A 25,195-nucleotide genomic window follows, 5' to 3' on the forward strand; every position below is an offset into this window, starting at 1 on the left:
TTCTCCTGCTCCCTAAATTCATCAACACAGGGCGAAACAGTATGTGAGGGGTGGTGGGGAGCTGTAGGCACACACAGTACCTGGGGGGCCAGTAGGGGCGCTAGAGGAGCGAGCAAGCCAAGCTTGGAGCCCAAGCCCAGACCTCTGCTTGCTCCAAATCCTTCTCAGCATCACCTACTACTTACTCAGCCCACCACGCACCATCCTTTGCTTCCTTTCCAAAACGTGGGGTAGTCCATAATTCCAGCAGCATAGGGTTCCACTGACCCCCCCCCTCCTTCCCTCACGTCCGTCTCTCTCTCTCCCGCCCTCCCCAGGACTGGATCAATTGCCACATTTCTCAGTCCTTTCCAGTTTAGCTTCATGTTAGAATCACAGGCTCTGTGTTCTGGCAAGCACCGCAAGCTCTCTATTCCTGATGTGTGTGATGGGAATTTATTATTAAGTCTTGGCGCCAGAAGAGCGGGAACTAACGTGACCTTACGCCTTGTCAACAGAGGGCGCTGTGGGAACACCGCAGAATAATTTTATTATTATTATTATTATTATTATTATTATTATTTATTATTATTTGGCTCTGGCCTGGCACCTGCCCTTATTAGTGTGAACCGCAGCCACAGCTGTCTGCTTCTCCGCGGGAACCTGCCCCTGCCAACAACCCAGACCCAAGAGCTGTTTTCACAGTTTAGACAGCTCATGAACTAGGGAGTGTTGATGCTTGAAAAATCGCTGCGACAGCTGTGGTCCAGAGCTCAGGACCTATCCTTGAATGTTTTCAGTCATTGGCGATATCCAGTCAGGGTTAGTAACTCTTTAAACTTTGTGCAAATTACAACGTGACATCTTCTCTCAAGGGAACAGTGACTGGCACACCTGAAACCTTGGCCAAACCTTTGAGCACCTGCCAATCTCAATGACAAAAATGAAGTAGCAAAACCTACCTTCTGATCCTGAGACAATTCGATGATACAGTCATGGAGCGTGGACAGTGGAAGACCCACTCGTGTTTTCTGATGGGGAGGAAACCCAAAGAAAACTGTACTGTTGCTACAGCAATAAGACATAGGTTGGGTTCTCGATGCCATTTTGTTGCTAGTTAGTTTTTGTTTGTTTGTTGTTTTTTTCAGAGAGAATCCACTAATTACATCTTATGCCTATGAGTGATTGGACATTCGTATGATTTATCTTCCTACTTTTGCGAATCTGTGTGAGTCCTTGGTTTTAATTCTTTAGATAAGAGGCTGAGGACCTGGGAAACCCTGTCCTTAATGATAGAATCACAAGTGTATGCGGCTCAAAACACACTATTAAAAAATGTTTTCTTTCTCTTCTGGGACTTTGCATGTTCTTGGTAAAAAGACTCTTGATTTGACTTTGGGAAATTATTACTCGACTGGCCTTTTAATCTTTGGCATCAGTTGTGTGCTTCCATGAATATGTGTATGTCCTGGAAAAGATGACTTGTCTCAGGCCTTATACACATACACTCCTCCCATACACACCAGCTGCTAGAACACAGTGAGACTGCTCTTCACATTGTCCTATCTATTCCACCATACTTTTCGGATGTTTCTGTTCTCAGAATACTCAAGACCTTGTCTCCACCCTGGGAAATGCTGCTCTTTCTTGTTTCTAGAAGGGAAAGGGGGTATTTCAGCAACAGCTTTAAATCCATACATAATATATTCACAAGTGACTCATCTAAGTCTATAACAAAGGGGATAAATGTTCTCCAACAGGGAAATCTTTATTATGTGAATATATTTACACAAAATTATATATATACACACACACATGCCCCTGTCCAGACCCAAGCAGAGTTGAATGAAAACATCCTAATCGCTGGCTGTAACTGAATCTCAAGGCACTGCTTTTGCTTTTGCATGATCACTTTCTGGTTTATCTACGTTGGCAAAGGTCAGGAAGACTTGCTCCAGGGTGATCTGACTGATGGAATAGTCTTCTAAATTGTATTCCTCTTTTGCTTTCTCCAGAATGCCAAACACCTTCAGCAGCAACAGAAGACATGCTAGTCACCATTGACAAGTTCCCTCCAGACCCCGACCCAGAGAAGTCCCTCCTTCTGCTCCCCAGTGTCCCCTGGGCTCACACTAGAGGACAGAAGGACAGAAGGGTGAGAGGGGAAAGCTGGAGGAACAGGTAATTGAGAAACCAAGAGCAGGCAGGTCTCTGTCCAGTTCTCTCGATGGACAGAGACTAATCATGGGATTTAGGGGCAGAAATAAAAGGCAACTAAATTCTAAAGGTATTTGAAAAGCAACATAAACGTGCTCCTGCCTCACAATGCTAGGCATGATTCCACTGCCTGGACCCCAGCCTCCCCATCGTTAGTCCTTGCCTATCGTTAGTGCATACAAGTGCATGGTTTCAGGTGTCACCTTTCCCCAGCTGTTGTCCTTGCTGGGAATGTAGTAATTAAGGATCCCTTGATTCTCTTGCTTCAGCTCACTACCTAGGGCAGAAAAATAGGACAGGTGAGTGATCTTACCAATTTCATTTAAAACTGCCAAAATAATGTTACATCTACATAGTAGTATATACAGTGAAGAAACTAATGGGCCTTACGAAGAAACATAAGTGGATAGGATCAAGTGTTCAAAAGCATGAGCCTTATGGGGGACATTCTCGTCCAAGCCACCAGAGCCAGCATGGCTACTGTTTTCAGAAGATTTATTACTGAGGAAACTGTATTGTCGTGGAATACAAGGCAGTTATTGAGCATACATTGTTCAACTCACATGTCTAATGTTAGATACTGGTCCTCCTAAAATTAACATGAGTCTTTACTGCTAAACCAGTGCTGAGAATGTGGGCTAGGGCAATGTACTCCTGGTCATGCATCTTCCTATGGTGGCTTTGGAGGGGAGCAGGGATGACACCGCCTCAATATTCTTGTGATTATACAATCTTGCTGCCATGTAAAAGGAAATACCCAGACAGCATACAGGCCACCAAAGTCTGTTAGTTTGCTTTACAAGTGTGTAAGAATTCACTAGTACAATCAGAAGGAAAATAGTAGTATCCTGTATGAATTTTGAACACACACTTGTTTATATCTGAATTATGTATTTGTAGAATAAATTGACTGGGATTTAAAAATTGAAAGTAACTCATATGTAGTTATAATGATGTGGGGTTTTCTTTAATATCAGCCCCAAAGGATGCATAGCCACACAATTTTTTTTTATTATATAATGTTTCAAACACAGAACTTAATTATTTGAAATCAACACACAGGAAGCCTCCCATTCAGGTCAAATAATAACAAAGCAGCTGCTCCCACATGACACCTTCCAGCCTCTGCCCAAATAAAATGTCTCCAGTGTCTTCAGTGTAATTGAGTAAAATAACCCATTATACGTTATTTTCTTTTGTTTTTATCTTCATGGTTTGATTTTGCCCATTTTTAGTCCTCATACTTGGTAGATAAGTCATCTACCCCCAATCTATATTTTAAGCCCAGTTGGGTAAAGTTTCTAATCCTTCTTTCATTGTATACTGTTTAAAAGGTTTATTCATGGCATTTCATATCATCATAGTTAACTCATTATCTTTTCTGCACCAGTCAGTATATAGTATGTTAATACCCTATACTTTACTTTCATTTGACTGCTGAGAGTTGTTTCTTGTATCAGAATGTTGCGATTATCTTTTTTTTTTTAAAATCTAACCCTTAGCACAGGTGATTTAAATGTTTACAGTCTGTTTCTAGACATGGAATTTCTGGGTCACTGCCCTTTTCAGTATTTTTTTAAGTCAAATTTCAGCTTACATTTGAAGATACAGAGAACTGCAGAGATGCTGCCCCCACCATTCACAATGAGACTCTTTCTTGAATATGTGTGTTCTGTGATAGGCAAACACTGAACAAATGACTAAGGCAGCATCTGTGGAGACAAGTGCCTACCGTGGAAGATGACAGGAGAATCTGTTTACATAGGAAGATACTGCAAACTGGCTGAACAAAACCAAACACTTAAATAAAAAATTAACTCCCAAGTGCCAAGTATTGGGTTAGTGAGAGAATATGGGGCTAGGGTTTTATATTGTTTGCATTCATTTAAAATTATCATATGTATTACTAAAACATTTATCAATTATATGCTATGTGATTAGACAGAGAGCATTCATTTAGCCCAGTGCTCTCAAGCCCCCCAATGCTGAGACCCTTTAATACAGCTCTTCATGTTGTGGTGACCCCCAACCATAAAATTATTTTCATTGCTACCTCATAACTGTAATTTTGCTATTGTTATGTGCTGTGGGAATTCCTTCAGCCAATAGTCTTTAAGATATCAGTCCACTTGGGTGTGGTCTCTTACGCTATAAATGCAACCATAAAGCTTGTCTGTGCTTGCTCTCTCTCTAGTGCTGGATTCAGTTCCGGTTCCCTGTTCAAGCAGAGGACTGTGATCTGTAAGTCTATCCCTGAATAGAGAACCCTTTATTATACTCAGTTCTGAGCTAGTGTAGAATTACTTATAACATCCATCTTTAGTTATGAGTCATAATATAAATATCTAATATACAGGATGTCTGATATGCAATCATCAAAGGAGTCAGGACTCAGGTTGAGAACCACTGGTCTGGCCTTTTGTTTTCTTTTCAGAATGAGGAAGGTTCTCACTGTGTAGGCCAGGTTGGTCTTGAACTTTCAGTCCTCCTGCCCCAGCCTCCCTGGTGCTGGCATTCAATTTTAAATGTGTACTACCGAATAAACCCAGCCCAATACTCACCATTAGTTCTTATGCAGATGTTTTTCCAACATTTTCAATTAATCTGAAAATTTTCACCTGCATATTCTTCAGAAAGAACTTATGGGAACAATAATGCCTGGATTTTTGTTTTTGAGACAGGGTTTCTCTGTAGTTTTGGAGCCTGAACTGGAACTAGTTTTGTAGACCAGGCTGGCCTCAAACTCACAGAGATATACCTGTCTCTGCTTCCCGGATGCTGGGATAACAGGCATGAACGACCACAGCCCAGTGCCTGTTTTTTTGTAACTCTGAATCCTTAAGATCATTTTGGGGTTAAAATTTTTTGTTTCCATTTTTCCTTCCCTGCATTTCTTAAATATATTTACAAGCTGTTGTTTTAAAACATTCTTGTCAAAGATTTGTGTAACATGGAGGGCCTGCTTGTTAGGGTTTCTGTCCTGCCCAGTACCCCACAGCTGGCAAGCCCCAAAGAAAATCACACAGAGAGTCTGCATTACTTATAAACTGATTGGCTCATTAGCTCAGGCTTCTTATTAGCTCTTGTAGCTTTTATTAACCCATTGTTCTTATCTATGTTAGCCACATGGCTCGGTACCTTTCTCAACAGGGCAGCTCACATGCTGCTTCTTCGGTGGTCTGGGCTGGAATGGTGGAAGAGCTTCCTTCTTCCCAGAATACTCCTGTTCTCATCACCCCGCCTCTACTTCCTGTCTTGTTGACCTGATTATACTTCCTGCCTGGTCAATCAGCATTTATTTAAAACATGATTGACAGCTGGAGAGATGGCTCATCGGTTAAGAGCATTGCCTGCTCTTCCAAAGGTCCTGAGTTCAATTCCCAGCAACCACATGGTGGCTCACAACCATCTGTAATGAGGTCTGGTGCCCTCTTCTGGCCCACAGACACACACACAGACAGAATATTGTATACATAATAAATAAATATTTTAAAACATGATTGACAAAATAAAGACAATTCTCCCGCACCAGATTGGAGGATGGCTCAGTTGGTAAAGTGCTTGCTGCATAAGCATGGGGACCTAGGCTTGAATCCCAGAACCCACATAAAAGCCTAGGTGTGGTGGCATTCACTTCTAATTCCCTGTGTTGGAAAGGTAAAGACAGGGGAATCTCTGGGGCTCACTGGCCGCCAGCCTAGCCTACTTGGTCTTGGTGAGGTCTAGACCAGTAAGAGATTATGACACAGCAATAACAAAACACTGTGTCTGGGGAGATGGCTCAGTCAAGAAAGTGAGTGCTGCCTAAATATGGGGACCTGAGTTAATATCCCCAGCACCCACATAAAGCTGGGAGTGCTAGCCTATGCTGTCACCCCAGTGCTAGCAGGGCAGAGACAGGTTATTCCTAGAGTTAGTTTTGTCAAATTGGGAAGCTTCATACTGAGTGAAAGGCACTGCCTCAAAAGACAGAGAGCAACTGAGGACCTCACTGACCTGAGGACTACACCGACCTCTCCTCCACAGTCATATGTACGTACACATACACTTGCATGTATAGGAGCACATACCCATATGACAAAAACATATGCTACATACCTATGTGTGTTGTGTGTAGGTAATATGGGTGGCTCTAATGGAAGGATATCTGAGGTTTTCTTCTGGATTCCTCATGCATACACACGTGAACATACAGTGAGACACACACACACGTGCACACATGCTTGATCTATTCATTCTGCTTTTCTTCTGCTTGTCACTGACTTACGTGACTGTTGGTCTACAGAGTGAGCTATACTAAAGGGCAGTGATTTCATTAGAATATGCCTTGGTGCTTGACTTTCATGTTCGGTCTGTCTTCTTTGGCTTCAGGAACACGACTGACAAGTTTCAGTACTGCTTCTCTTCTGCTGACTTCACTCCCTTTGTGACCGGCTTCCCTGGCCTGTCCCTGCCTTACTTCACTTTCCCACAGATCCATATATACATTAGTTTGTTTTTCCCTGTTGTTCTCTTCTGCAATATCCATTTCCTTTGCACACGGCATGTTGTTTATTCTTTAGTTAAGTATTTACGAAACTTTGCTGAGAAAATCCTCTCCAAGGCTGTTGGCTGTCCTGTAGATCCTTCTATTGTTTCGTCAGCCAGTTCCTTTGTTCTTCTATTATGGTGTCTATCCCACTTGTGGCACGTTGTGAGGTAATGTCTTTCTGTTTTATAGCACTGTGCTTCCATCATGCCAGGGTTTCTGCTTTTCACTAGCAGCACTTTCTGCGGAGATCAACCACAACCTTGCCAATTCCTTGTGCCTGTGGGAGATGAATTGCCTTGTAGTTTAGGAATGTAGGAAGTGGAGTAGGGCAAAATGCTTGTAGCTTCACAGCTGAGAGTCTTCTAGGATCTATTAACAGACAGCAGCAAGGGAGCTCTGCCACATGCTCTTCCGAGTCTCCTTCTAATCCAAGCCTGGCTAAGGGGCACTTTCCTCCAGAGCAGAGCTGTGCTCTCTTCTGCTTGGAAGAAGATGCTGCGGAGGATTGACTTTTATCCACTTTGAAGGCCCTGCCTTTCTGTGGCCCTCTCAGCATGCGCTCCTCAGAGACAGCCCAAGGCATCACCTCAGATCCCAGCAAAGGCATGGCTGCTAGCTTCTAGGATTTATATTTTCTTACGGCTTATTTTTCTGTTTTATTTCTTTTATGTTTTTCCTTCCTGTTATTAATATGTTATCTTTGGGGCTAAGAGGGAAAATACTTTATTTTTGAGCCTATTATTTCATTAAAACATTTTGTTACAATTTTACAAGATTCTAGATTAATTTTATCCACAATGCTTTTCAGAGATAAAATCTATATTGAAGACAAGAATCATCCTATTTCTGACATTTTTTTATAAAACAAATATATGGTTATTTAAATTTTCTTGAGTTTATATAAAACTTATATGCTAAAAGCATCCGCTTTCTTGTGGTAACCCCACAAGAAATGCTTACTCAACTGCCCTCTGGCTAATGTTTCTTATTTTTAAGGATTAATATCTACTCATACTTTACTCAAGAATCATATAGGGAAGGGCTTACACTTAAGGCCTTTCTCAAGCCCACATTCCCATAAGATATGTGTGTCCACATCCTTAGTGGGGGTTAGTATTTGGTGTTCCTCTGTCAAGTGCCACAATAAGCAGAAGAGCTAACAGCAAATCAACTTCTTGGACCACAAGGCACCACAGAAAATAAAACTTTGTTGAGTATTCAAAAATGTTTGCGAATGGGCACATAATGAGATCTTTAACTCTCAGGACATACACACCTGCATTCCCACCACATCATTATCACCGTGGCCCAGGACCACACGCCTACTCCCACAGCCGCCCTGCTGGCCTTCACTTACTTAGTGATCCCAGCTTCTCCTGTGTTATTTCCCATGGCTTCAGACTGTAAAATTCCAAATCCTCAGCTTAACCCTAGAGGGACTTCTGTTATTGTTTTGCTCAGCCCAATAAGGTGGAAATGAAGATAAAGTCCACAGGTGGGAGAACCCTGACTGGAGAGTGCTTCTAAGTTTGGGAGAGTGAGGTGAGAAACCGCAAGCAAAAGTAGCATCTACGGTCTGCACTGTGCCATGTGGCTAGCAGACCGGTTCTTGTTGGATTTAACGTACCAAACGGAATTGCTTTTTAAAAAATTTTTCTTATCAAATGAATACTTTATTAGAGTCATAACATTTATAAAATTTCTTGTCACCACTGAGTTATCAGATTTTTAAGAGCAACCAACATCAGAACAGAAATTCTTGAAAGAAAACATACTCATTTGCATTTCAAAACCATATCCTGGCTGAGACCGCAAATGGTCAGAGTTACAATTTTTTTGTTTGTTTGTCTGTGTTTATTTTTTGAGCAGGGTTTCTCTATGCAGTAACCTTAGCTGTCCTGGAACTAGCTCTTGTAGACCAGGCTGGCCTCGAACTCACAAGAGGCCTGCGTCCGCCTCCCGAGTGCTGGGATTAAAGGTGTGCACCACCACCACTGGCAAGAGTTATAATTCTTAATACAAGACAAAAATACTTAATATTTTTCACAGATTATGTTATAGACTGAATTTTTTATCTCTTTCAAAATGCATGCACTGAAGTCCCACCTCCCCAGAAGACTTTGGAGATAGTGCCTTTATGGAGGTAACTGAGTCTAAATGAGGTTTTAAGTATGACATTGCTGATCCACTGGGACTGGTATCCTTTGGGAGAAAAAAAAAAAGAAAAAACAAAACTAGACACCAGGGCACCAGGGAAATGCAAAAATACAGAAAACAGCCTATGAGAATAAAGTGGGAAGATGCTGTCTACAGTGTAATCAGAGAGGTCTCAGAAGACACCAGGGCTGTTGGAGACTTGATCTTGGACTTTCAACCCCCAAAGCTGTGAGAAAATAAATGCTGGTTAAGCCACCCACTCTGTGGTATTGTGCTATGGGAGTCAGTCCAAGTAGACTGATATGGATCATATTTTAAAAAATTGGAATTGCTTAAAAACAAAACCCAAACCTTCAAACTTTAAATTCTATGACTTCGGGTTGGAGAGATGGCTCAGCGGTTAGGCGCATTGCCTGCTCTTCCAGAGGTCCTGAGTTCAATTCCCAGCAACCACATGGTGGCTCACAGCCATCTGTAATAAGGTCTGGTGCCCTCTTCTTGCCTGCAGGCATACACACACAAACAGAATATTGTATACATAATAAATAAGTAAATATTTTTTAAAAATTCTATGACTTCTCGTTCACACACGAGACTGACAAATTCTTACCATTTTTTGAACACTTGCATAAACAGAAACAGCTACAGGCACAAACCTCTTCCAAAGAACTCATTATTAGGTGTCAGACATACAAAAGCCTCACAGGAAACCATGGTTAGAGACGGACAGCACACAGATGGTCAGACAACAGACATGACTTACCCGGCAAAGTTAACCTGACCCAACTTACCTGGGAAAACCTGGGCAATAAATCCTTCAAAATCCTTTATTACATCATCACCAGTGTCAGTTTTGAACTTGACATTCATGATGTAAACATTGCCAAATTTGTTCTTGAGATGCTGAGGGCTCCCCAGGCACACGAACTTTCCCTGCACCATGATGGCCAGCCTGGTGCAGAGAGCTTCACACTCCTCCATACTAGAAAAGCAAGATGCCAGAGGACATAAGGCAGAACTATATTATTTGAATGTTAGAGGACATTCAAATACCCAATGTTTTGTGAGCCTCTTGAAGAGATAATTCTCGTTTGCCAGTTATTAGGGCCATAGGGAATGGAGTTATTTTAAAATTCAGAACAGGAGAGGACCAGCTCTTCAAATGGAACAGCTCATGAATATCTTCCCCTTACATATTCAAACATTTCTTAGGATTAAATGCTAAGAAGCTCACATACTCAGGCAAGTTTTCTATACACTATTCCTGGCCCCAGGCATTTCTTCCTCATAGCCATTGAATTCTGCCCTCGCCCACCATGAGCCACACCTGTGAGAGGTTATGATGATGACCTTGCCACTCTCTCGTGTCCTTATCACTGTGTTCCAGAGCATGCGCCGGGCTAACGGGTCCATGCCAGTGGACGGCTCATCTAGGAAGACGACGGATGACTTCCCCATTATGGCAACAGCGGTGCTCAGCCTGCGTTTGCTTCCTCCACTTCAGAGTCAGGAGGAGGGAAAGAGAAGTGGAAGCACAGATAGCTTTAGAGTACAGTAATTTAGTAGGTAACATATCGAATTAGCACTTGGACTTTAGTTACAGGGAAGAAAAACGCTGATTACACGTGACTGTAGGGGGACATGAGACCAAACCCAACTGTACACAGAAATTTGCTTTCATCTGCAATGCAGAATGATGACTTTTGCTTGTTCCATTTATTTTTTAGCTATATTATCAGTTAAATTCCGATTCTTATTCTTGTAGTTCCTTGGGATTTTCTAACTTATGAGCTACATGGCAGTCAGCAGAGCAACACAGAGAACCTCATCCTTGCCCTTTATGAGGAGACAAAGAGCCGCAGCAAGGCAGGAAGAGAAACACTCATTTGTCTAGTTCACTGGCTAGAATTCAAATTGGACCAGGCCTGAGAATTTATCATTAAAAAAAAAAGGAAAAGAAAACGGTGTGCTGCTCCTAGGGTCTGCTTCATTGCAGAAGATCACCTGAGTACTCCAGCCCTTGCCTGCCTGTTACAGAGCTTGTTTAGACAGGTGGCAATCCATCCCACAGCTGTCAGATCCCAAACATGGGAGATGCCAGAATACGGCTGCAACGGGAGCAGCAGCACGTGATCTCACCTCAAGGTGTAAATAAACTTCTCGGCTTGTGGTTGCAGGTACAGCATTTCCAACAAGTTGTCCACATAGGGTCTAATACTGTTCTCTGGAAGCCCCCACACCCTGGCATACATTGTCAAGATCTCCCGAGGGGTCATGAAATCCAGCAAAGCATCAAACTGTGGACAATAGCCAATTTTTGACCTTACCTAAAATAAGAGAACATTGATAGAGATAAGACAACTACCTCACTGAGCATCACACAGTGAATATGAATACCACTGGAAAAAAAAAACCTCAAAGTTTTCTGACCTATGGCCTGGGAACAAATTGATGAACTTCTAGCAAATAACTTTGTATCTTTCAGTGGTCACAGGATCACCATGGCCAGGGTGACTGCATGTATTAGAACTCTAAGGCATGAAGAACTTCATGCATGAAGGTGTATGTGTCCAGGATAACTGTTATAAGCTGACATTAGAGTTAGAGAAATACAAGGATATTTGCCTGGAGGAGGCCGGACTACCATTTCTTAATCTATAGTCTTGGTAAGTTAATCAGTAGTGTGAAGTCTATGCTCAACAAGTAAATAAATACTTTTGAAATTTGGAACATTGTTCATTAACACACCTTTATTATTCTGTCCCAAGGAACAGCAGGTTATCGAGACTGAAGCCTGCGATGGAGGTGGGAGGACAATTAGCAATTGGGTTTAAGAAGCCCCCGAATTCTTCTGTGTTATGATAAATGGACGAGAGGAGTGTCGTGGGATATTTTGATCCCACTCTGATACTTCTGAGAAAACAGAGGGCAGAGATAGCTACTAGCTGACCAGAATTAGCCATAGAGGTTTTGGAGGATCCAGGACATATAGAGAGACATAGGAAGTACTAGGGAGGGACTTAGATGACTATAGAGACGGAGGTTAACATAGGTTAACTACAGCTGACGAAGCATTATGAATTAGAAGACGCCTCTGCAGGTGTAGCTATTTCTATACCTGCTTCAACAGGTATGGTATTCAATACAACAACATACTTTACAAGTTTCTTGGTTCACATGAATTTTTCAATAAATGTCAAGTACAGCTGCATAATAATGAAAGGAGGCAGGAAATAACGTCAGCTGAGTTGTTTCGTAGTGAGTTATTTTGTAATTTGAGCTAGGTCATATATCTAAGATAAGCATGGATTATTTCAATTATCCTATTAAAGGTGCATTCTTAGAAAAACAAAAAAAATAACAAATCCTAAAATCAGGGACAAGGCAAGGGTGTCTATTCTCTCCAATTACATTCAAAATAATGCTTGAAGTAGTAGCTTCATCAATCAGCATGGTCTATTAGGTGCTTCTTGATTTTTCCTCTTCCTTTAGGTGGGACTAATGGCTGGAGCTTGTTGGAGTTGATCATTTCCTTCGTCCTGGTCTTTCAGGCCCTGGTTGAATAACTCCACCTATGTGCAAACTTCTTAAGGACAGAACATTCTGTGTATTGGTTCCTGTCTCCTTCCTCCTGCAGGCTGTCCAAGGGATTTTTCTCTGCCAGTCACACTAAGAACCTGATTGTACCCAAGGAGATAAAATTCACAGAAGTACAGAAGTGCCAGCCAAACGACCAGCTTCCTGTTGAAGTTCTATACGTGTTAAGATTTGCTCTGCCCAAGCTACCAGCAATTCACCATTAAAGGTGGAGTTCTTCTGCCCCAATATTGGTTCCCCCAGAGTTCCTACTCTGAAGTTGTTATGTCTGGGTCTGGATGTCTATGAGCTTGCATGCATACGAGTATGGGAATTTGCACAGAGGTCAGTGGACAACTTTTACCTTATTTGAGGCTGGCTATCTTGATATTCACCACTGTATACACTCAGCTAGCTGCCATTCTCCCATCTCTGCCTTCTTGTCATAGGAATGCTGGGACTGCATAGGAGCATCCTGCTGTATCTGGCTGTTACCGGGCTCTGGGTATCCGAACTCAGAATGTTAGGTTTGCACGACAAGCACCTGAACCACAGCCATCTCCTCGGCCCTGCCCTGGAGTTTTGTGCCAGATTAAGTAGTGATTCGTGTTTCACTTTCTCAGGGCCTTAATTTGGGGTGTCAGCTGGTTCCCAGTAAGACAGGTCTTACTGTGTAGACAAGACTGGCCTAGGACTCCAGAGATCCACATGCTTCTGCTTCCTGAGTGCTAGCATTAAAAGCATGTACCACCATGCACATCTCGTTCAGAGTTTTGTCAAGTCTCTTCTTAGACACTAGGCTGGAGACTCTCAGTCTAATGGACGTCTGCACACACCAGGCACATAGTGTGGTGTGCTGGAGACTCTGAGATGTCTGCACACACCAGGCACATAGTGTGGTGTGCTGGAGACTCTGAGATGTCTGCACACACCAGGCACATAGTGTGGTGTGCTAGAGGGGCTGCTGAGAGGTTGCACTTCACTCAGAGGACTCTGCCCTTCATACCTCCATGTGTCCCCTTACATTTTCCTTCTCTTTCCAGAAGCATCCGATGGAATGCATTGAATCATCTCAGTACCTGTCACCAGTCCTTTCTGGGGGCTCCTGCCATTTGCCTCCCATCTGCACCCCGAAGGCACCATGCTTCTCACCTTCAGACTGTACACTAGCATACCTTTCGGATATTTTCTGTGATGCTGTAGCCTTCAATGAACACATCCCCAGACGTAGCAACCTCTTCTCCAGTAAGAATTTGAAAGGTAGTAGTTTTTCCAGCTCCATTTAGTCCAAGCAATCCAAAACACTCCTCCTTTTGTATGGTGACAGAGATATTTCTCACAGCCAGAATGGGTGGCACTTTAAAATATATCTTAAAAACAAAGAAAATACAAAATACATGGAACTATGTATTCAGATGAGTCAGACACACAGTTTCAAACCTTTACAGACCACAGTACTTCAGACAGTCTCATAAGAACCCTTCTTGGAGAACAGGCATAGATCCAAAAGGCCCACAGTGATTCCTTGGTGCTCATTTTGGGGAATGGAGCCATGCGCTGGCCCTGGAAAGACATTACCTTTACAAGCTCCTTAATGAGCACCGTAGAGTTCAGGGACTCTTGAGGATGCTGCAGGATAGCTTCCCTTTCATTTTGTACATCTTCATCTTCAGATTCCGCGGATAACTCTCGGGACAGTCTAGCCTGTATTGTGAAGAAGAGAATGGATGGTAGATACTGCTTTGAGCATCTGCTCTAGACTGGATGAATTCATGAAGGTTAAATGAGGATTGTTTCAGATGGAGATCAGTGAAATGGATAAAATATGTCAAAAAGAAAAAAGAAAGGAAGGAAGGAAAGGTAAAATTTAAAAAAAAACAACAAAATTTGGTGGTTTAGAGATATTGACAAGGCCCTAGCAAAGGTAATCAAGTAAAATATAATAAAAAAGAGTAAGTGGGGGATAAACCACAAATTTCTAACAAACATCAAATATACAAAAATAAATTGTAAGCAAATGAGTCCTTCTCCTGGCGTCTGTGAGGATTTCCCTGACTCTGCGCCCAGGTCTTGACCTGAGGTATCCATCTGCAGCTCTTTGAACAGCCACTGCTTCACCGCCTGAGCTGTCCCTACCCCATGTCTTGAATTTACCCCCTTAAGTATTACACATTCGCCAGATCTTAGTTTGGTTCCTACAGGATACAGTTTCAGTATTTTATACTTTTTAAAATCAAAACCCTCATTCCCGTGACTGCTATCTGTCTGGTCTCTGCTGTGGTGCCCATCCCGGGGCCCTTTCTTTGGACTATCCATGAACTCCTCCTCTCACCTCTCCTGCGAGATATGATAGATCGGAATTGAGCATTAGGTTTTACTTCTAAGGAGCAATACTTCTGGTGCTGGCCAGCTATTGCTGGTTTGGCCTGATTCCCTAGTCCTGAGGCTATGCCCCACCATTAGGTATTTCTTCCTTCATTCTGAATAGGAAACTCCCATCAGCTTTGGACACCAAGCTGCCTCTAATGGTGTCCTCAAGGCTGAGTCTGTGTTATTGTGTCTTCCCAAACTATAGGACACAGCCTGGAAACTTCTGCCTTATATGCCTCACTTAATTCCAATATTCATTTCTCTAAGCAGCAAAAGAACCAGTGGGGGACATGTTACATAAGCAAATTTTCAAAGTATACCCTAAATTTACTACATCAGAAACACAGGAGGCGTGGTGTAGACCAGCAGTTTATAGTGTAACAAGCCCTGTGCATACGTCTGAGGCATGCTGTGGATGAGAATACCTATCACATGGCCTTACGCTTGAATGTGTGTTCTATGGATTGGCAACTTGGGAACTTTTACAAAAGCCAGAGTCAAATTGGGACAAATGGGCTGATGGGGGAGGAAATGTGCATCTAACATACAAATTATTCAAAGGAAAAATTCCAATAATAATCAATGCATTACAACAAAATCACAAAACTGACATTTTATGTAGACTTCTGATTCATGTAGATGTCAGTCAACATAGATTGATTTTCTTGATGAACTGCTATGATTTGAGTATGAAATGTTTTCCACTGGTTTGGTCCCCAGGATGTGGCATGATTTGGAAACCAAGAAGGAGAACCGAGCTGAAGGAAGTAGGTCCTTGGACTTGGCCCCCCTTTTTTTGTTTCATCCTAGGGTTCAAATCAGGATCCTCAGCCATACTCTCCTGCTGCTATGACGCCCCGCCCAAGCACATGGGGACAAGCAACCATGAGTGGAGCCTCTGAAGCCATGAGCAAACAAATCCTTCCTCCAGTTGTTCCATCAGGTGTTCTGGTCATAATGATCAATCCAGTAATGGAATTAAACATGTATGAACGCACTTTTCATTTTAAGAGTTAACTCTAACCCACATCAGGACAGTGTGCAAACTGAGAGATTTTTGAAACACTCAGTCCTAAATAGTATGTTTGCATCAAACCCCTCCCTTAAGGGCTCACGGAATATGATGGTTTGAATAAAAATGGACCCTGTGGTAATTTTAATGTAACTGGCCCCCATAAGCTCATAGGGAGTGGCATTATTAGGCGCTGTAGCCTTGTTGGAGTAGGTGTGGATATACTTGGTGGAGGCAGGCTTTGAGGTCTCATATATGCTTAAGATACTGCCCCGTGTCTAGGCCACATCCTGTTACCTTCAAGATAAAGGACTCTCAGCTACATCTTGCCTGCATGCCGCCATGCCTCCCATCATGATGATAATGGACTAAACCTTTGAACTGTAAGCAAGCCACCCCAATGAAATGTTTTCCTATGTAAGAGCTTCTGTGCATAGTATCTCTTCACAGCAATAGAACACTAAGACAGGGAGCTATGTGGAAGAGGAGGCAGAAAAACTGTAAGAGATAAAGGGAATAGATGACACCAAGGAAATTAAGCCTTCTAGACACAACAGGATAGATACACATATGAATTCCCAGCAACTATGGCAGCATGCACAGGGCCTGCTGCACATGTGAGACAGAATGCAAGGCACCAAGAGGGGGACATGGACATGAGCTCCATCCCTAATCAAGAAGCTACCTCCAACTGACGCCCACTTACAAAGGAAAACTTAGTTTTTGTAGGGTTAAGTCTCACTGGGTATATAAACCACACTTAAGGGCAGGGCCCCGTGCCCAGCAGGAGATAACTAACACAAAATGAACTCACAGGCAGGTATTTTGTAGGTTTTTTGGTGTCAGTTTTTGCTTTGTTCTGGTATATTTTGTCTTATGGCCTTCTGTTTGTATGATATAGGTTCTGATTTTGTGATTTTATGGGTTGTGTGTGTGTGTTTGTGTTTCTTCTTTTTTTTTTTGTTCTATTCTGGTTTGTTTGTTTGGCTGTTGTTTTCTAAAGAGAGAAAGAAAGAAAGGGCATAGAGTTGGGTGGGTGGGGAGGATCTGGGGGAACAATGATCAGAATATATGGTATGGAAAAAACCGTTTTTCAATGAAAGTATGTTTTAAAACGAGTACCTTAAGGTCTACATTCTGTTACTTACCTTACTAAATATCTTATAAATTCCAAAGAGAACACAGCGATATACAAATGCTTGTAAATTCCATGAAGTAAGCTCCAGAAGGAAAATGAGGAAGAGGTAAGCCGCTCCTGTGGCAGCCATGGCAATCACATGTCTTCCAATTGAGCTTTGGCTCATACTGTATACAGAAATACCAACTGATGGAGAGAAGACCAACACAAGAATGTTAGCAGAATGAGATGTCACCAAGGTGCTTGAGTTGGAGATCCCTGCCTTCACTCCTCCTCACGAGCAGATCAGCTGTCAGCTATTAGCAGAAATGTTTTGCAGTAACCCACAAAACATAAAAATAAGGATGAGACATCTCTGTGTTCTGTGGGCCTGAATAAAAATCCATACTGAAAGACTGAGAGAAATGTAAGGCTATGGAATGTATCTCAGTTCCCATTCCAGAAGACGGCATACCAGCATACAGAAGAAACACCCCCAGGCAAGCAGAAGGTGGGGAGCAGATACCCGTTTCCATATTGTTCTAAAGACCCTCTTGGGAACCCTATCAGAAGACTGAACGTTGGGCCACACATAAAGTCAAATAAAAAGAAAGTAAGCAGGTAAAACAGAGTCCATAAAACCATTTTATTGAATGAGAAATGCACCGGCCAATAGTGGTATATCCAGCTAACACAGTTCTTCAGCTTAGCTGCTCTCTCTATTCCCAGAAGGGGGCAGAGCTTACCTGGATTGATTTAAAGAGAGCTAGCTTTCAGGTATACCATCATTCCATCTCCTGCCATGTGCCTTAAACACCACCCCAGAGGAATCTGCTACACTATGAGAAAAAAACAAGTCCCTTGGTCCTGCCAGATCCATGGCATTTTATGCTAGCTATATTCTATATCTAGTGGCCTTTCTAGATCAGGGACCAAACCAAGGGTACACTTAAATTCAAAGCACAGCCAGTAACCAAGAGACCTTTAAGAACCTGAAGGAAAGGCTTACTAGCTGAAGGACATTGCTGGCTGGCCCCACTAAAATAGTGAAAGCCTGTCATTCTAAGAGAGAGCTTACTAGTTCTTTAAAAGGTGGTGGCCTCAAGAGCAGCCCTGAGCCAGTGACTTCAGCCAGAGCAGGCCTGAGGGAGCAACCTCCACAGGAGCAGGTACAAGGGAGCAACCCACCAAGGGAGCAGGCCCAAGCCAGAGATCCCTGTGGGACCAGGCCCAAGCCAGGGACATCTGTGGGAGGGGCCTGAGCCAGTGACCTCCACCAGAGCAGACCTGAGCCTGTGACCTCAGCTGGAGCAGGCCCAAGGCAGTGACCTCTACAGAAGCAGGCACAAGGGAGCAACCCACTGAGGGAGCAGGCCCAAGCCAGAGACCTCTGCGGGACCAGGTGCAAGTTAGGGACCTCAGAGGGAGCAGGCCCCAGCCAGGAACATCAGCAGGAACAGGCCCGAGCCAGAGACCTCTGCAGCACTGGGTGCGAATCAGCGACCTCCACCAGAGCAGTGCCAAGCCAATTACCTCCACTGGAGCAGGCCTGATACAGTGACCTCTGCCTGAGCAGGCCCAAGGCATCAACCTCAGCAGGAGCAGCCCCAAGCAAGCAATCTCCATAGGAGCAGGTCCAAATGAGCCCAGGAACTGCAGAGCAAATACCCAGAGCACTGAGCAACCTTTGTGAACACTGAGTAACCTCCAGGGTGACTGGAACCGTGGCCCTGACTGCACCACGAGGAACAACTGAGTCTTGGATCCACTGGCACCTGGAATATTGATCACCAGAGACACAGCCCCAACTACACCAATCAAAGGAAAAGATGGGTAAACAAGGTAAGAACACACTCAACACCACAAAGAGCAACACGACACCAATAAAAACTAGTGGCCCTACAACAGCAAGACTTGAACACTCACACATAGATGAAGCAGAAGAAAATGACCTAAAAAATAACTTTAGGAGAATGTTTGAGGCCCTTAAAGAGGAAGTGAAAAATTCCCTCAAAGAAATGGAGGAAAAGACAAACAAAAAACTGGGAAGAAATCAACAAATCCCTTAAAGAAAATCAAGAAAAAGCAATCACAGATGAAAGAAATGATTCAAGACTTGAAAACCGGAATAGAGACAATAAAGGAAACACAAACTGAGGGAATGATAGAAATCGAAATTATGAGGAAATGATCAGGAACCACAAATGCAAGCATAAGTAGCAGAACATAAGAGACTGGAGACAGAATTTCAAGTGCTAAAGATACAACTGAGAAAATAGATTCATCGGTCAAAGAAAACATTAAATCTAACAAAAGGTGGTAGCCTCAACAAATGTGCACAAGAGTTTACAACTATTTCCACAAGGATCACAAGACCCCAAACTGACACCTTCACTAATGGACTTGCAGATGAGGTTTGATATGAGAGAGATGGCTCAGCAGTTAAGAGTACTTTCTGCTCTTGCAGAAGACCCAGGTTCAGTTCCCAGCACCCGCATGGAAGCTCACAACCATCTGTAATTCAACAGATTTTAACAGCAAGCTTTATCAAACTAAAGAAAGAATCAGCAAACTCAAAGACAGAACATTCAAAGACAGTCAAAAGAACAAATTTGAAAGCTAATAAAAAAAATGAGGGATGGCTATCTAGAGGATTTTTCTGGCTCATCATCAAGAGATCAAAGCTACCTGCAATAAAATTTAAAGAAGATAAGAAGGGAGAGAGAGGGACTCAGAACCATAGTTAAAGCACTTGTGTGGAAGTTCCCATGTCCCAGAAAAGCGTCAATGACTCAACCTCTGGAAGCATGGGATTGCTAATGAAACCCAAGCCAGGTGTTCACCAAAAGCCTGATGGTCAAACTATCAGATCTCAAAGACAGAAAAAAAAGTATAAACAACATGGAATGTCCTCACTAATAAGTGGATATTAGCTGTAAATAAAGGATAACCATGCTACAATCCACAGCCCCGGAGAGGCCAGGTAACAAAGAGGGCCCAAGGAGAGATCATGGATTTCCCTGAGAAAGGGAAACAGAAGAGATCTCATGAGGGTGAGAGGAAAGATGAGCGATGGGAACAGGAGAGACTTGGTTGCGCGGGTTGGAGGTTGGGTGGAGGAAGAGAGTAATGAAAGAGATAACTTGATTTGGAGGGTACATTTTGGGGTTAGGGAGAAACCTGGTGCCAGAGAAACTCCCAGGAATCCAAAGGATTCTAGAGACTCCTAGCAATAGTGGAGAGGGTGCCTGAATTGGCCTTCCCCTGTAATCAGACTGGTTACTGCCCTAATTGTCATCAGAGAGCCTTCATCTGGTAACTGATGGAGGTGGATGCAGAGATCTACATGCAAGCATGGAGGAGGGGGATCCTGTCAAAGAGAGGGAATGATTGTAGAAGCCAGGGTGCTAAGGTCATGACGGGGGAACCCACAGAGACATCTGACTTGAGCTACTGGGAGCTCAAAGACTCTGGACCAACTGCTTAGGGAGCCTTCATGGGAGCAATCTAGGCCCTCTGCCTGTGTGTGTGTGTGACAGTTGTGTATCTTGGTCTGCTTGTGGGGTTCCTAGCAGTGAGATCATGACTTGTCCCTGGGTGCTTGAGTTAGCTTTTGGGAGCCTATTTCCTTTGCTAGGTTGCCTAGCTCAGCCTTGATTTAGGATGAAGAACTTACTTGTTCCTGCCTCAGCTTGATGTACCATGCTTTGTTGACTCCAATGGAAGTCTGAATAGAGACAGAGGAGGAATGGATGAGGGGAGAGAAATGAAGGAGAGGAGGGAAGGAAAACCATGGTCAGTATGTAAAATAAAGGAAAAATAAATAAATAAAAAGTATAAGCAGCAAGAAATAACTATATCACCAGGCTGGAGAGTTGGCTCAGTGGTAAAGAGCCCTGACTGCTCTTCCAGAGGACTAGAATTTAGTTTTGTCTACCCACATTGAGTAGTTCACAAACACTTGTTATTCCAGCTCCATGGGATCTGGTGCCATCTTCTGGCCTCCACAGGCACCTGCACTCATGCATGTACACATGATTAAAAATAAAATATTAAAAAATATACAGTACATATAAAAAGTCTTAACAGAAAAACCAGCATACTTGTGTCACTAGACACAAGGCCAACAAAGAGCACATGGGATGGTACGTTTGAAATACTGAAGGGAAAGCAAGACAAACCAACAAATAGAACGAAAACATGCCAACTGATAATACTATGCCAGGCAAACTCTCCTTTAGAAATAGGGAGACAGAAGGCGAGAGGGGGAGAGAGAAGGGAGAAGGGAAAGACTGGGGAGAGCTTGCAGGAGTGGGAGGGTGGAGATGGAGGAAGGGCAGATATAGGAGCAGGGAAGAAGATATCTACATTAAGGGAGCCATTTTAGGGTTGGCAAGAGACTTGGCTCTAAAGGGGATCCCAGGTGTCCACGGTGATGTCCCCAGCTAGGTCCTTGGGCAGCAGAGGAGAGGGTGCCTGAACTGGCCTTGCCCCACTATCACACTGATGATTATCTCGAATATCACCACAGAATCTTTGTCAGGCCATAGATGGAGATAGAGACAGAGACCCTCATCAGAGCAACAGACTGAATTCCCAAGGTCCAGTTGAAGAGCAGAAGGAGGGAGAAGATGAGCAAGGAAATCAGGACCGCGAGGGGTTGGTCTACCCACTAAGACAGTGTGCCTGTTCTAATGGGAACTCACCAAATCCACTGGACTCTGACTGAATGAGCATGTGATCAAACCGGACTCTCTGAATGTGGCTGACAATGCGGGCTGACTGAGAAGCCCTTGATAAAGGCACTGGGACTTGTTTCTACTGCATGTACTGGCTTTTTAGGACCCTAGTCGATTTGGATGCACAGCTTCCTAGGCCTGGATGTGGGAGGGCCTTGGACTTCCCACACGACAGGGTGCCCTGCCCTCTCTTAAGGAGGGAGAAGGAGGTAGGATGGTGAGTGGGGGAGGAGGAGGGGGATGGGAAAAGAAAAAAAGAATTCAAAATAAAATAAAATTAAATTTAAAAAAAGAAAGAAGGAGACAGGCAAAAACACATTCTAAGACATGTAAAGGCTGAATTTATGATCATTTGACCTAACTTGTAAGAAAGAGTGGATGCCCAAGAGCTTCAGTGAGTCACAACAGCCACAAACATCCAACAATACAAAAGCTACAGGCAAAATTAACCATCCAGGCTAAAACCTTCAATGTCACTATCCTGGGAGAATAAAAACCACAATTCTAGATGGGAGGATTCAAAAACAAGTAAAAACAAGCAGCTGTAATGACAGCACAAACTGAGCCTTCAAAACTACAAATGTGTGGGCAAGCAGACATGAGGTAGGGGAACTCAGTTAAAAGACAAAATTTTCCTTTCCTTTTGTCCTTTAATCAATATCACTAGCCCTGAGAGACGTGTAGCTTGGAGCGGCAACAGTATCATCTCATTCCTTATGCTCAAAGGGTGACAGTGACAAGGGCCATGAGGATGTGGGGGCAGAGGAAAGGCCACTACTGGTTGGATGTGAATTAGCACAGAAAATGAAAAATATACAAAGGTTTCTCAAAACATTAGATGTGAAATTACCGTTACTCAGTAGCAACAGTAGTGTGTTTATATACAAGGGAAATGGAATCAAAGAGACATCTGTGCTTCTGTGTTTACGGCAACACTATCAACAACGGCCAAGGAACAAAAAGTACAATGTCTGCCACCTGAAGACCAGACCAGGGAAAACATGGTTCCTATAACAGACAAGCAGGGGACTACTCATCCATAGAAAAGGATGAACTCTTGGCACTTGTGACAACCTGGATGGAACTGAGGGACATTAAGTAATATAAAATAGGCACCCACACATATGCACGCGCACACTGCTTTACACGCATAAAGGAGAACTGTTCTGTAGTCTGTTTTGGTGAGCATTCTATGCACACACATGAAAAACATGCATTCTGCTGCTGTTGGATTAGCCTGCATGAACTTGGTGTAGCTGCTGGCTAGAGTTTTTCAGCTCCTATGTGTCTCTTCTGATCCCCAGACTTCTTGTTCAAAAAAGAGCATTAAACCTCTAGCCAGCTCTATGGACTCAACTTTTTGGCTTGTTGCTCTCAAATTTGACTTGAAGTTTCCTAACTCTTACGAATTGATGAATGATCTGACTTCTTGGCTACACACCTAGAGTGCTTCCATTCACACTTATTCCTAAACTGTTTGTTGGATTCTAGAAACGAGGCTGATAAAGTTACCCGCTGTATCTTTCTCCAGACTTTCCAGACTCCCACTCCCCTCTCGCTTCCCCTCTGGCTCCATCCTTTGAACTCTCTTGGCATGACTGGAATTTGGGGCACAACTGCTTCTATTTTCTCCTGTCGCACAAACTCATATTTACTGTGACATCTAGAGCCTAGCTTGTACTTTCCAGGTGACTTGCCAGCACTGTGAAAGGGCTTCACAGTGTACAACAGGTGTGCGCCCTCCTCACGAGACATCTCTCAAGCTGGAATGCTTACCCTTGCCTCTTCACTGAGCTTGTGCTCTTCCTCTCACTACCAAAGTAGCTCTTTCCACCCTTTAACTATGCATTCACAAACCTTTACACATGTCTCATGTGCCCAGCCCCATGTTAGACAAGACATAATCTAACACTGGTTGGCACCTCCTCTTCAAACACTAGTATGTAGGGGAGCAGCCTGGCAGAAATGTAAATTCAATGAAGAATGTAACAACTCTCCTCTCTGTGGAGACCCTTCTCACGAGAGGAAATGTGTACACATTTTGAATCTTAGCTAAGCTGCGTTTGTGACATAGTGCATGACATTCTCTCAAACAGTAGATGGCAATGCATAACTTGATCTGCTGCACAGACACCCAGTGATACTAAAATTATTCACATGTAAGTGATAGTTCTTGACTCTCATGAATCACAGAAAGCCTCAAATACTTACGAATTTCACGGCAAAATTTAGTGTCACTAACATATTCTGAAGAAGTACATAGTTTCTTCATCTCTTGGATGTTATAGTATTTGTAGATGCTCAACCCAAGGTTATAGAGGGGTAACAACAGCAGCGAGTTAAGTATGAAGTCCTTAGTGCTGGTGCTGATGTCTATGATTTAAAAGATAACATTAGCATGCTTTGACAAAATTAAACTGAGAAAATGACAAGGCATAGTATTATTCTCAAGGAATTCTAGTCTGGAGGAATGCTTGATGTTCTAGAACACAACTTATATCAATGATTACAGCTTGGGAAAATCCTTTAAGAAAAGCTGATGTGTATATGATCTGCTATCTGAGAGAGCAGAAGAGCGTTGGGTGCTACTGCCTACACCTCCTTTCCTGTGTGATCCATGAAGAAGAAAGGTTATATCAGGCATGATGGTATGTACTTGCAGTCCTAGAACTCAGAAGCCAAGGCAGGAAGATGAGGAGTTTAAGAACAGCTTGAGCTACACAGTGAGAGTTCTAGGCCAATCTTCCCTAAAACTCTATGCCCTGTCTCAAGTATTACTTAACTAAAGGAAATTTAGTTTAACATTCAACAGTAAAGAATGGGTAAGAAGTGATTGATCAGTTGAAAAAAAATGCATCTTTAAGGGAACAAATTTAAATTTAAAGCTGAGGCTCTCAAAAGACTAACAGCATAATTAATTATACAAAATAGGTTTCATTATGACATTTTGTTCTGATGTGTCAATTTAACTATATATAATCTAGATACTTTCTATATTTATAATAACAAAGGTAGAGAAGAACAAATGATAGAGGAAGAGAGAAATCTTTATGTAATTTATAGTTTTTTTCAGTAGTTGATGTCATGACAAGATTATTAAAAAGGAGATCATAATTGCTGTTAGTACATAAAGTCTTAAAATAAAAAATAATTTGGGACATCGACTTCTCAATGTCAGGAATTACTGGATAGTGTTAAAGGGTAGTTACCTGGCATCTGTCACCGAGCATACCAATATCTTCTAAAGAGCAAAGTGACTCCTTGGGAGATAAGGTGCTAGAAACTGACATAATGGGGTACAGAGCAACATGAAAATGGACAAAAATGCAATGTGGAGGCTCAGGTATTAAATTATTTATCCCTTTTTTTCCATTGTATACTTTCAGCTCCTTTATCGAAAATCAGGTGTTCCTAGGTTTGTGGGTTAATGTCAGGGTCTTCTATTCAATTCCGTTGGTCGACTTCTCTGTTTTTATACCAATACCAAGCTGTTTTCA

The 25,195-nt window shown here is 42.8% G+C and overlaps 1 protein-coding gene across 1 annotated transcript in view; it reads right to left on the bottom strand.

The window, feature by feature from the left end:
• Positions 1 to 1,793: 1,793 nt before the first annotated feature.
• The window catches only part of LOC101981541 (ATP-binding cassette sub-family A member 3-like), a 109,559-nt gene continuing 86,157 nt past the window's right edge, over positions 1,794 to 25,195 (bottom strand). Inside the window, exons 23-31 of the mRNA XM_005351177.3 lie at positions 23,910 to 24,071; positions 16,991 to 17,166; positions 14,039 to 14,164; positions 13,636 to 13,830; positions 11,024 to 11,211; positions 10,212 to 10,382; positions 9,676 to 9,866; positions 2,400 to 2,473; positions 1,794 to 2,006 (exon numbers count right to left, since the gene is read on the bottom strand). Of these exons, the coding sequence (XP_005351234.1) occupies positions 1,860 to 2,006; positions 2,400 to 2,473; positions 9,676 to 9,866; positions 10,212 to 10,382; positions 11,024 to 11,211; positions 13,636 to 13,830; positions 14,039 to 14,164; positions 16,991 to 17,166; positions 23,910 to 24,071 (1,430 nt within the window). The 3' untranslated portion in view covers positions 1,794 to 1,859. The remainder of the gene's footprint in view (positions 2,007 to 2,399; positions 2,474 to 9,675; positions 9,867 to 10,211; positions 10,383 to 11,023; positions 11,212 to 13,635; positions 13,831 to 14,038; positions 14,165 to 16,990; positions 17,167 to 23,909; positions 24,072 to 25,195) is intronic.

This window comes from Microtus ochrogaster, chromosome 8 (genome assembly GCF_000317375.1).
Source record: "Microtus ochrogaster isolate Prairie Vole_2 chromosome 8, MicOch1.0, whole genome shotgun sequence".
Lineage (NCBI taxonomy): Eukaryota > Metazoa > Chordata > Mammalia > Rodentia > Cricetidae > Microtus > Microtus ochrogaster.